Here is a 13,891-nt window from a genome sequence, read left to right as displayed (position 1 = left end):
ACGATTTTTATTTTATCGCTCACTGCCATAAAAAGATGGAAAATCTGTTTGAGGTTGTTTGCGTGTCTGTTAGCAAAATATCTCATGAACCATCAGATGGATTGTGTTGAAGCTAGACGAAAGTAATCACTAAAAGTACTTCTATATCTGATTACCTTTTGGTCAACCCATATCAAGATGGCCACCACGGCTGATTAACCTCAGCAAATACAAAAATGCCTATAACTCAGTCAATTTCACAAGTACAGAGCTCAGATTTGATGTGGTAGTAGCTGAGAGTCACCTCCAACATATACTATGTGTGCTACACAATGTGCAACATCTTTGCTAAAAACTTTGGCATTAATTGTTGGAGTCAACTGTGTCTGTCCGTTAGCAAAATATTTCATGAACGATTGGGCAGATATTAACAAAACTCTCAGAAAGTCATGGCTGGTTGTACATCCACAACTGATTACCTTTCGGGGTCAGTTCGATTCAAGATGGCCACCACAGCTAATTCAACCTTAGCAAACCCAAAATGTCTAGAACTCAGTCAGTTTTACAGATGATGACCAAAAATTTGGCCAGGTAGTAGCTGAGAGTCACCTCCAGCACATACACTGTGTGCTGACAGATTGTGCAAGATATTTCTTTGAAAACTTTAGCACGCGAACCAGAGAGCGATAAGCATTTCTTTAATTATTTCTAGTTTGGAACAGGATTGTTGCACATGTGCGTAATTACACAAAATATCAGCAATCATGGATGGATAAAGAACTGCACTGGAACTGTTCTGCTCAACATGTTAACTTGTTTTCACTAAATGCCAAAGACCTGGTTTGGCACTTTGACATTTTCTTTGGTTTATGATCATTTGCTGCTTGAATAAAATAATAAGAAAAAATTGTTTCAGCCACCACTGTAATGTAAAATATATGCTTTTTTTTTTTTTTTTTTGAAAGATAAGAACCATTTTCTACAGACCAGTGTTGAGGTTTTAGACTTGTTTTTGATTGACCCCCAGCTCTGAACAACAGGGTTGGTGAGTGAACGCGAGTGCCTGGGGGGAGGGGGGCCTTTTTTTGGGATGGTCGAGTGCCATGCCAGAAGAGCAATTTAATCCATTTTTATTATCAGAGAACATGAATCCATTTACCCTCACAGGAGAGCGGAAGTTTAGAAGGAAGTTACACTTTTTTTCTTTTACAGCTATTTTATTTGTCAGCGTAAATAAGAATAAACTCAACTTCTTGGGGGGCATAAATCTGTGAATAAATCAGCTGTCTTTGTGAGGCGGAACACTGGTGGACGCGCCAGTGACGCACGAGCTGTCAGAAACTCTCAGCCTGATTAAATATGTCTGCTCCGGCTCGGAGCGGATAAATTGCGGTCCTGTCTGTCGGTTTTTACAGCGCTGTTGTTATTATATAGTTTTCTTTCCTTTCTTTCTTTCCCTCCCATGGGCAGAGAGAACTTAAAAAGAGCCCGCGAGTGAGAGAACTTACAACTCTGCCTACCCACCTCAGCCCGCCTCCCCACCCTCCTCCTCCTCCTCCTCCTCCTCCTCTGCGCTCTCCAGAGCCGCCGATCGGAGCGGAGAGAGAGCGAGCATCCTCCTCCCCTCAGTCCGGGTTCTCTCGCTCCTGCATGCGGGAATGTCTCGTGGACTCCCGCTGTTGGTCGCTTAACGAGTCTCTGTTTCTCCGAGGAGCCAGAAAAGTCCGCGGACTAACCAGGCTTGCCACCGGGGACGCGCGCCGTGCGTCAGGATGCCCCAGCTCAGCCAGCCTTTCGCTTTGACAGCAGCGGCAGCTGTTGGTGAGTAAACGCCTAAAGAGGAGCGGGATGTCCGGACTGATATTTTTTTCCTGAACGGATCATTAAACTAATGGGTCTTTGCGGCTCGGCGCGCCACTCACGCTGCCTGAGTGGACCCTGTTGTCCACATCAACCCAGCTGTCCAGCAGCTCTGCCTCAGGACGCTGTTTGACAGATCACCGTCTAATTGCTGCACGCTGTTCTAAATAGATGCTGTGTTTACTCTGCTGTGCAACCCATCATCATCATCATCACCAGCAGCAGCAGAGTTCTATTATCTGAGCCACTTGTCGACTGGAGAAAGAGAACCTAAATTGCGCTCACTAAAGCCTTTTTTTTGCTGCATCCTCAGGCTCAGCTCCAGTTCCTTCATTAGTTCAGAAGACATAAATCAGTGGCAGTTCCCTTTGAATCATCAGATTCCTTTGCTTTCATGTGATCCTGGCATGTGATAGCCATTGGAGAATTAAATTAGAGACCAAATAGGCATGATCTGTGTCACTGCAGGAGGATCAGCTGCAGATCACACAGCAACTCACAGAAACTGATGGTCAGGTTAATTAGAAACACCAGCCTGTCCTCAGTCAGACCTGCTGCAGGTCATTATACTTTTCTCTGTTCCTGTAAACATTAAAACGCCTCTGTGATGACAACTGTTTATGCTTTACAACATATCTATCTCTTATTTTGTTCTGAGGATAATGTTTTCATGCATGCTAATCCTGTTTTCCAAACTGAAGTCAGACTTGGTTTGGTTAAGTCTGAGGTGTACAGTGGTTGGCTTGATCAATTTTTCCAGCTTCTTGCTACAATCGATCCTTCTCAGCCTACTCAAGACGTGTAATCATCTAAATGAAAAATGCCAATGATGATAACTCGGTAGGACTGGGCTTCATCACAAAGCTGGGCTTGCATAGCTCCAGGGGTCCTGCTGTCAGCTGCTGTCAGGCTGGGATTCCTCTGCTCCTTCACTGTGACAATCACACGATCACCATTTGTCTGTGTTTGTGTGACCCTCTGACCCTGAAGTCGTAGCATATCCAAGGTAGACTTCTGGCCACTTTTAAAAGCCATTTCTCTATTTCCCACTCCCTTCTTGAAATGAGTTAGAGATGCACGATCACAGTATATAAAACAGGAAATAGACACTCGTTTTGTTCTGAGTGTAGATGCTGCTGCTGTGTTGCTTTAAAGTTGATAAGGGTTTGACACAGCTTTGATTAAAGTTAAATGTCCTAAAGCTCACTCTTTTTTTTCTCTCCAGACTTGATAGTGTCATTATGACTGCATGTCTTTTAGCTCAGCTGTTCATTTTGTCTCATGTTAACTTCTTTTTCATCTTTGTTTAACCAGGATTGCCCCGCTGAGGTAAACTATCTTTTTCTAAGAGACTTCTGGTGGGATGATGATATGTGGAGGGGGAAGTTGGGTTTGAACCAGCAACCTTCCAGTTTGCAGTCGTCTGCTCTAATCCACAACCGGCCCAAAACCCAGAAATGATCCAGAATTTTGTTTACATATTATACATGAGAATGCCAAAAAATCCCATCAGCCATTTCAGTCCAAGTAGATAAGATGTGATTTGGCACATTAGTTGCCAACAAACTCATTTCAAAACAGCTGCTCTGCAAAGCATGCATCAGTGCAAATGGTGATTCATAAATCTCATTTCCTTATTTATTTATTATTTTTTTGGCATTTATTTCCTAAATTTATTTCCTAAATGCCTAAAAAAGGCCATTGCTGTCTAATCTTCCATCTGTCACAGCCTCACTGGTCCAGCAACACAGTCTGAACTGCTGCATGACCTCAGCCGGTTTACACAGCAGTTAGAGCTGTCGTGTTCGGGACCTTACCGGGAGATCCCCGCGTTGTGCTGTTAGAGCCACCTCGACCCGCCTCAGAGGCCCGCACGTGCTTATTATGGTGACACCGTTTAATCTCCGCTAAGTCCCGAAGGAGATAGGACTACAGGTGGTTCGAGTTTGGTACAGGAGGAGAGAGAAGAGGGCGTCTGGCTTCGATCACAATGAGCCGTAGTGAAAAGAACTGAGTAATGCAACGAACGCTGGAGACTAATGTTGAAACTAGTGATCTTTTACATTTCCACTTGGTTTGAAGAAGGGAAAAAAAGATGCATATCTTCACATTTGAGTAGTTAGAAGCTGAAGCTGAATAAAAACATCATCATTAGAGCTGATTATCATGGCTTAGATAGCAAAATTTGGGACCATGCCGACCTCAAATGAAAAGAGCATTCCCTGAAGTTTAGACAAAGATGTTGCCCAAATTCTTAGCACTCAGTAAATGTGTTGGAAATGACTCTCACCTACTACCACACAAAATTTTGTGAACCGCTTTGGCTTTGTTTCTTTCATCTTGCTTCCTGCCTGACCTTATGACTTCTAGACACAGAAGCTGTTTCAGTAAACTGCCTCTATTGCAGAGATCACACACAATGTGGATGTTTGTTTGTGAGACGTGAGCAACAGCCGCAGGACGTTCGAGGGCTCGCATGCTTGTCAAAGTGGATTCTAACTTTATGGCTTGTTTCATTATTAAAAAAGAAAGAAGAAAAAAAATAGAAGCTGATTTGACACTTGACCTGAGGTTTACTGAAGTGCAGGTGTACCAAGGTGCTTTCCAGCTGAATTTAACAGATGTTTAACATTTCGTCTCACAACAGTTGGTCCGCTGCAGTGACGAGGGAGAAAAGGCGAAAGGCTACTTGAACACAACCAAATTTAGAAAACACAACATTCCTTTTCCCAGCAGTTTCTCACACTGCTGATCTGGGAACTCGTCGTTTATCCATGTTCTTATGAACACACGGAGAGGACGGTTAATTCACTGAGAGTTGTCAGATCAGGGGATGGAGATCTTCAGACATTAAAGCTTTGGATTGAATTTATGATCTTGGCAAGACGTTTAGTGAACCCGGCCCTCTCAGTCATTAGTATTATGTCTTCCATACTCACCCACCTCCCCCCGCCTCCTTATGGTGACCATATCTTTCATTTGAGGCAGCTCCCCTCCTGGTTGTACAATGGAGGCTCGTTAGAATCCTTGTTTGTCTGACTCACTGATGGGCCACTCTTGTCACATGAGTGCAGGTGTTGATTGGAGTGAAACTGACTGGGGATCAGGCCTAAAGCTCCATTATATGTTTGTACATTAAACAGAGGAGGAGGTCTCAGATTTCAGCTTTCAAAAACATATGTGACATGTGACATGTGACAAGAGTGGCCCCTCAGTGAGTCAGACAAACAAGGATTCTAACGAGCCTCCTTTGTTAGGAGAGTGAGAACAATTTGCAAGCAATCCAGCTTACATCACATCTCAGCTTTGAAAGCTCAACTCCACACTCTCTATTTCTGAATTGAGAAAGCTCCTCGGATGAGAAGCGAAACGTCTTCAGCTACAGAATAGAAGTCCAGTTGTTTTTGTTTTTTAACTTTTTTTTTTTTGAAAGTTTACTGGTGTAAAAAAAAACTTGTTATTTTGTCATGAAGCTTCACAAATAAAACAAAGGAGCATATATTAACTTGATGAGCCGGTCGAAGGAAGTTTCAAAAATGATTTCGCCCGAAGCCCGTTAAACCACCCAGGCCACCCACATGACTGAATTTCAGATGGGAAACTGTGATGATTATATCTATTCTGTGGTCTCTGCACCATGTGGCTAAAATAAAACCACACCCCGGAAGCGAAAAGTACTCACAATCAGACGAAGTGTACTTGTGTTTTCTTTTTCTTTGCTATGAACATTGTCTGAGAAATAGCAGCTAAATTAAACAGGCAGAGATTTTAAAGAATATACTTAGTAGCTGTGATTGCAGCATGCAGTATGAAAAATAAAAATAAAATGGGAGGATGACTGTGAGCAGATGTGAAACAAAATGCATTTGTGCATCTTTTAAACATGAATGTTGTTGGGATAATAGACGTACAGAGTAAAGGCCACAGAAGCACCCTTTAACTAGCGAGACAAATTCAACAGATAGATAGATAACTCAGAAAAATGTAATTATTGAGTTTGGTTTTGACAATCCTGGGTAACTATTATATGATAAACTGGCTTGCCATGGATTATCCAGAACAGGTCACCATGCCGTCTCTTGGGCTGACATGTGGAGACAGTAATAAATCACTACTTATGTCTGATAAAGGGTTGTTTTTTCAGTACTGCAACAAAAGTTCTGATAATTAGATGAAGGGGATTCAACTGAGATGGGTGTACAATAATACTTTGCAGATGTATATAATCTTAATTTGTGTAGAGAAATACTGGATATGGGGTGGTCCGGTGGTGTGTTGGTGAACTCCAAGTGAGCAGTTTTTACAATCTGATCTTGGCTGGGGTGTTTCTGTGTAAAACAACTGTGTGTGTATGTGTGTGTGCTTCTTTTTCTAGTTCCTCTCTCTTCTGACCATGCATGTAATGTTAATTGACCGTAGATGTAAATGTGAGCGTGCAAGGTTGTTTGTCTTGTTTGTCCCTGAGCTGGACAGACGGCCGGTCCAGGGTTGCACTGTCACAGCGGGGACAAAATTTATGGAAAGACTTGAGGGTTGCCCAAAAAAGTTACAGAAGCAAGGTCAGCATATCGGCACCTACAGTATAAGGCTGACACGAAACCCTTGTTTGTAAAAGGTGTTTTACATTACATTACATTACATTTAGACATGCAAGAAGTACGGAGTAATGAGACAGTTTTTAAATTTGTTTCTGACTAATTTGCAGATCCTCAGCTAGCTGCCAACTATTTTTCTGTTAAATCCTTTATAAAAATTTACACCATTTCACTTGATTGACGTAGATATATACTGATGTGACTTATTCAACTCTTTTACAGCTGGATAGTTCACCACTTAGACTCAGATTACTGGATTAATTTGTTGTTGTGTTGGTTTGTCTTGTTTTTTAAATAAAAATTTTTAACTTAACAACATGATCTGTTATTATTTTTTTGACATAGTTTATTTTTGTTTTCAAAAGGTATTCAGCTCTGGAATGCGTCAATATCAAGAGCATTTTATGAATAATACAACGATTGTAAAATTTGCTATTGGTTGCTGCAAAACGAGCCCAGACCATGAGCTTTCCACCACCATGCTCAGAAGCGTTCATGCTAATATGCAGTGTTTGCTTTAAAAAAAAAAAAAACATTGTGTTTCGTTCTGATGCATCTCAGCAAACCTATATCATGCTGCTAAAGATTTTACTTTCTCCTGGAAACCCTTCCAAATGAAGGAAACTTGCTCAGTCTTTTATTTTGTTGTCCTGTCATCAACTCCTAACATTTAATGTTCTAGATATCAAACCTGTTGAGTCTGAGATGTTGCCTGTTTCTTTCAGTTTCTTGCAAGAATCTGAATTTTTTTTTTTACTCGTGAGTCATCTTTCTCAGCGTGTTTGGAAATCAATTTTTAATCTTTTACAACTGATGACAACAACTCCATCGAGATGAGCGCGACACTGTCTCTCCCCTCGGACGCTGTGTAAACAACGAGCTGAAAGTTTCAGACCGGCAATCTAACAAGAGCCCAGTTTTTATGCAACTGTTAACACACTAAGTTAATCAAACAGATGAGAGTAGTGGCACTCAGATTTGATTTGAAGCCTCCTACTTACTCTCTGCATATGAAAGCAGAGAAGTGTACACTCTATGCTTCTTAAATAATGACATGGTGTGACCTGCTCTTTATTATTTTTTTTCTCTAAACGATAAAACTTTAAAATTGAAAAAGGGTTTTATTTCCATGTATATCTTGTGTTGCTGCCCCTTGGAGAAAACACTTTTTATTATATCTAAAATGTTTCTCTCTCTCCTGAATCTTCACTGAATCGTTGTCTTGCCTCTGCCATAGTTGCAGGCGTGACTAAGGGTAGCTAAGTGATAATGCCAAATGTTTCCTGCTGAAAATGTGACGCTATCTGCTGTGGTCAAAGACTTTAGCAGTAACATGCAGAACTGAGACAAGTTGTCTCAAATGTTTTCAGTGAATTTTTTTTTATTGTCAGATGTGACTAACTGAGAGAGAGAGAGAATTACTGATTGTATTTGAATAATCTCAGTGAAATGTTTTGGGAAAAAGTAATCTTCCTAGAAATGCTGTCAAAGTTCAAAGACAAGCAGACACTTGCATGGCGGCCGTAGCAGAATAATACCACACACACTGTTGGAGAGAGGATCTGATCTAAACGATCAAAACACGCGTGAAGGTGCGGAATGACACTTTGTGTCCTCTTACAAAGGTCCTAACCCACACATGGGTTCAGGCCAAACACACACTCATACACACGTGGAACACATAAATGTGTTTTCACACTTCATTAGTAATCAGCACCTTTCCTCCGGACATTGGAACTCAGGAGCATCCTCTTAACCCCAACCAGCATTGCTTTAATTGTTTCCATACTGGAAACAAATCACAATAAATGAACAATAAACATTGGCTTTTTTCATAAAACGAGAAAGGCTCACACAAGCTGAAACACCCTTTTTTAAAAATAAGAATCATTTCTTATAAAGAGCCACAGAAGCAATCAGTTATTTCCAGGAATTCGTGCCTATCTCTGCAGTTGTGTCCACAGACAAATTGTTTGAGCTGTGGTATTTTTCGGTCATGTGACCTTTGCCTTTGCACAGTTGTTGTGAGGCATCAGGAGCAAAGAGGAGGGAGGTGGAGGGGGCAGACAGGGAGGGAAAACGGAGAACAGAGATTGTTGGGAGGGGAAAGCTGCTGCTTCTGCTGCTGCTGCAGAGACGATAGGGAGCCACGGAGGAGGTCCATTAAGGAGAATTTTGTGTTGGCAGAAGATTTTATCTTCAGTGTTAACAAAACCAGACAGAAACGAAAGAGAGACACACAACTTCTGCTTCAAAGCTTAAGGAGAGTCATTTCTGCATCTTCTTTTCTTATCAAAGACAAGTTCTCATGCACTATGTGCTGTTATTATTGTTTGGGAGTGGCATTCATAAGGACTGCACGGCTGTTTAAAGATACATTTACTGGAAATAACAACGGTAGAGGGCTGGTAGACGTGTTAGGAGCACAGGCATGTTGCTCTTTTCCCATTTGACTGACATTAATTATTAGAAAATCAGTTTTTGGAGAGTGTTGAAGCTTGTGATAAAATTGTTTTTATGTGTGACAGGATTTAAGTCTTCCTGAAGTTATTTCCTTGTTTTTGCCACAACCCAGGACCTCGCAGCATTTTGCCAGAAAAAACACATAAGGAGTGCCTATACACGCACATGCTTTCAACCCACAGGGGTTTCTCAGTACCTGCTAAGTGCTGATAGCCTTAGATCCCAGATATATGTGTTTGTGTGTGTTTTTGCAGCCTGGGAAGTTTCTGCATCTGCGAGCCAGGCCCGTCCGGTCCTCCACACCCCCCATTTGTCTCTCCCATGCCAGCAGTAGGCTATCCATCAAACTGGCATCGTTTAAGGAGCTGTGGAGCTACAGCGTCTGCTGGGAGAAGCATGTTCACGTTAACCCTTTAGATAAAAGGCCAACATGATCAGCCATGCTGGTCACATTATCTTTATCAGGACTAACTTTAATAGGAATAAAATGCAGCTTACTTTAATGGGGCTTGTCAACGTTCTCTTCAGACCAATGGACAAGAATTACTTAGAATGATGTTAAAAGTTCAAAATGATTAAAATGGAAATTGATTTTAGATCTGGTGTCACGTTTGATTGTTTTGTGATAATTCTCTAAAATAATATATGTTGCACATGATAAAATACAGTCTGAAAGTTTTCTTTTACAACAAAACTCAATGCTAAGAAGAATTTTGACCTTTGTTAAATATGTGTGTTTCACAGAAAGGAGTGTGTTATCGACAGGAGTGGGATTCGTTCCTACTTCACATCAGCGCACTCAGGAATTTTATCATTTGTTGCTCTCTCCTATAGTCTCCATCACTCTGCAGTCAGATAAAGTCTTCTACTTAAATGTTTTTTTAATGCTGTAAAATGTTCAATGAAATAGAAAGTTGGATTTGAACGTCTGAGGGCAGTGAAGTAAACTATCTGAATATTTTCAGGACACGTGGTCATTTCTCTGCCTGCTGCCAAAAGGCAAAAAGGTGGTTGATACTGTTTTTGCCCGTGTCTGCGTTTGTCTGTTCCAAAAATATGTTTGATTCAAGATGGCCACCACAGCTAAATGACCTTAGCAAACACAAACACGGCTTTAATTCAGTCAAATTTGCAGATATTGAGCTAACATCTGGTGTGGCATTACACGTCTGTACCTATGAATAGAATAGAAAGTTGCTTTAATTAACATCCTCTGTTGCAAATTTAGGACTTAACTAAGATGCCTTTGTTTTTGTGCTCAGTACTGCTTCATGAACTGTAGGTTCTATAGAAATGTCAAACAGACCATTGTTGCTTTAAGAGAAACATAGATTTTTCACTTAAGGACTTCATTGGAAAATTGCACCACTTTTCTTTCGAAGCAAGAACACCAAGCTGAGAAGCTCAGTCTACCAGAAACAAAGAAACAGATTGCCCTAAAATCAAAGATTCACCTGCCTGGAAGAATGAATTGTTACAATTTTCCATTAAAAATTGAGCTTTCAAAAAAGGAATAATGTAAAACTCACAATTGCTACTTTACACTTAGCATCCACTGCACGTTCATCATGTGGAGCCTTTGACAATATTGTACTGCCTCAAATTGAATATGACATGTACATCTGACTGTAGTTTCCATGTCTCTGACCACACTTCTACTATTACAGAGAACAAGCATAAACACTATTAGCATTAGCGTTATAGTGTAACTTTATCCTGCTCCTATTGGCGCAGTATTGGATTGTCTCCATTATGCAGTTAAGATGGTGTCTCCTAAGTGTGAGCCGACTTCATTCCTCACACCTGGTTGACTTGTTTGGATTTTCTTTAAGTATATAATCAGATTAAGCACAACAGAACAAATTAACTTTGTGGATGGCCTAAAGAAACAATGTTGCAGTGTTTTATATATATATATATATATATGTCTTGAAATTTGGCTTGTTTTGTTCATCCTAAACACACAGTTTTTAATTTGATATTTGCATTATTTTCGCTTTGACTACCCCTTTTTCTGTAAACTCTTTCCCTGAAAGTTATTGTGCCTTCGTTTTTTAGGTTAAAACTAAAATATTGAGCTTGATATGTTATTATATGATTAGATGTCTAATAAAATATTTTTTATTGAATAATAAACTATAAGTAGTCAGAGCACAAAAGCCACGGCATGATTAAAAAATAGTGCAATCTGGATCATAATCTGGATCAGCACCAAAATTTAATCCGTTGCTTTTTGGGACGACCCCAACATTTCCTGAACATTTCATCCAAACCTGTTCTTTAGTTTTTATCTGATCTTTGCTGACAGACAGACAAACAAACCAACGGATACAACCAAGAACAGAACTTCCCTGGCAGAGGAAACAAAAGCGTGACATGTAGGAGCAGAAACAAGCTTTTAACAAAGGGGTTACCTGTGAACTTGACCTTTGACCCCATGAACCTTGAAATCAACAGGCATCATCTTTGACCCATGAGGTGTTCAGCTGTGCAGTTTAAAATTCCTGTTATCCAGCTGCAGAGTTAGAGCACGGGCTGATCTGTGAACTTGACCTTTGACTGGATCACCACCAAATTTTATTCACTTGTTCCTTGTACCATGTTTGATGTTTCCTGAAAATTTTACAAAAATTTGTTCATAACTTTTTGAGTAATCTTGTACACAGCCAGACAAACATAATCTCATGGAACTTCAAATGACAGAAAAGATTCAGAAATATTATAATCATATTATCATTATTATTATAAAAACTTTGACGTGTGACTTTGTGGTGACAAACCTATCTGTGCCTGTGGTTTGTGTCTTCTTTAGTCTCAATTTCTTCATCTGACTGCTTACAAAAGAGCACAAATAAATGTTTTCTGTAATGATTTTCAAAAGTTTTTTTTTTTAATATAGCCCTAAAAAGTTTGATCAAATAAATAAAAATCATCCTTGTTTTTCTGTCGAGGTAACTGCATCTGTTCTCCAAAAAGACAGGCAAGAAGGTAAAAGCACTTTGTTGCTCTGTAGCACAAATTAAAAATTTTACATTATTGGCCTTGTGGTCTCAGGATTTGAAACACAAATTATGGACCATGGTAATATATGCTGTTTAAAAATACATTCTTTCTTTGTTTTTCACACTCCCTTTTCTTGTAAATTTTATCTTTCTTTCTTTTCATGCTTCCATTTTCTTTAGTTGCCTTTATAAAATAAACTGCACTAATATTCTTTGAGCTGGTAATTTGCAGTTTATAGTGTTTTCACTGCTTTTTTTCCCTGTGAAAACATGCTTTATTATTTTGCACGATGCTTATTGATTCTGGAAGGAGGTTATCCTCTGACCCTTGGCGGTGCATATTTTTAGTTTGAGAAGTGCCCCTCCTTCAAGCTGCTCCCTGAACCATAAAAAACTGTTCTGATCAGCAGATTTAGCTAACGGTTTGAGTCTGCCGGAAGGATATGGTTAGGAGACTCTCAGCCACCCCTACATTATTACAGAAAGAGATTTTTGCCAGGATGAAAGCTTTGACAGTCGTCAGGGGGGGGGATGATGTCATGTGTCGGTCTCAGCTTGTGAGCCGCGATGTTTTCTGCACCAGTGAGAAAACAGAGCTCCGGAGAATACATCTGGAAACTTAGCAGAGTGTAATTTGATGCCGTTGGCCATGTTCAATCAATGAAAGGAAGGGATGCAAGCAGAACGATGCTGGCTTGGATGGTGAGCAGGAGGGAGGGACAGAGGTGAATAGAGAGAATAGAGAGAAATCGTATAAAGATGGACACTGTTCTTGAGGGACAGAGGGATGGTCGACTGAATTAATGATTGAATGGACAACAGGAAGTCCGTTGAAGAGCAAGTTGAAATGGTCCCGTCTTGTATTTGATCTATGTTAAAATATTGAAACAACTATTGACTTGTACACAGATGTTTCAGACAAACAATAATGTCTTGAGATTTTTGTATGTATAGTATGCAGTACTTTATTATAACCATATAGGAATGTAGCAAATGTTAACATGCTAAAACATGGAGTCAACCTGATAGAGGATACTACAGCTACTCATCCTTACCAACAACATACAGTAAATGGCTATAACTCTGTCATTTTTAGAGTTATTGAGCTGAAATTTAGTGTGGTGGTAGCAGAGAGTCATTCCCAACACATACGCCGAGCACTAACAGATTGCGTATAATCTTAGTTTCAAACTTAACCTTTCGGCTTCCAACCCACAAAATACTGGCAAAGACTTTCAACTCTGAATATTTCAAGTTTAGGTGTGCAAACATTGTTAGTGGGCAAATTAGCATTTAGCTTTAAAGACATGAGGACAACATAAACAGCCTGATTGTGCATTTTTTTAGCCAATTGTTACTCCTGTCCTTTTTCCTTGTAATAGTATAAAACAATATGCCATTATCAACCATTTTGTGTTTTATTTTGTTCATCACAGTGTTTCGAGACCCATAGTCCCAACTTTGCTTTCCAGTAAAGTGTGTTCTTTAAGGAAATATGACAAATACAGTGCCGTAGACAAAACATGGCCAATATATAACACATATCTGGCAACAACCTTGTACTGAAGAAAGCATGTTTCTTTAGCCACTCCTTATATCATCAGCTTTGCATTGGATTTTGCTTGGACATGCATTTTTTTTCTGAGGACTTATTGCATAACCATATGTCTTTTGTGCTATACAAGATGACTCACTCTTAATTCTGCTTTTTCTCAACCAGACTGGTCAGAGCTCTTTTCAACTTTTAGTTCTTCATTCATCAGTTTGTCTCTTGAATTACCTCCACCGTTAAAAAGCATGTCTTTTGACTCCATATCTTATACATAATTATCAAAAGCTGCACAATGGTTGACCTATTAACAGCCTGTGTTTAAAAAGGACAGTAGTTGGGTGTTGAGGTCGGATTTCAGTGTTGATGTGAGTGAGCCCACAGCTCAGAGATGTTCCTGAAAGCCTATTGTGCAAAACCGCAGAAGCACCACAGCTTCGAGT

General features: G+C 40.0%; 1 protein-coding gene across 1 annotated transcript in view; it reads left to right on the top strand.

Annotated features, from left to right (window-relative positions):
• Positions 1 to 1,500: 1,500 nt before the first annotated feature.
• Positions 1,501 to 13,891, top strand: part of itga1 (integrin, alpha 1) — a 47,466-nt gene continuing 35,075 nt past the window's right edge. Inside the window, exon 1 of the mRNA XM_017407931.3 lies at positions 1,501 to 1,800. Coding sequence (XP_017263420.1) covers positions 1,752 to 1,800 — 49 coding nt within the window. The 5' untranslated portion in view covers positions 1,501 to 1,751. The remainder of the gene's footprint in view (positions 1,801 to 13,891) is intronic.

Source organism: Kryptolebias marmoratus, linkage group LG14 (genome assembly GCF_001649575.2).
Source record: "Kryptolebias marmoratus isolate JLee-2015 linkage group LG14, ASM164957v2, whole genome shotgun sequence".
NCBI lineage: Eukaryota > Metazoa > Chordata > Actinopteri > Cyprinodontiformes > Rivulidae > Kryptolebias > Kryptolebias marmoratus.
This window is presented reverse-complemented; position numbering and strand designations above follow the sequence as displayed.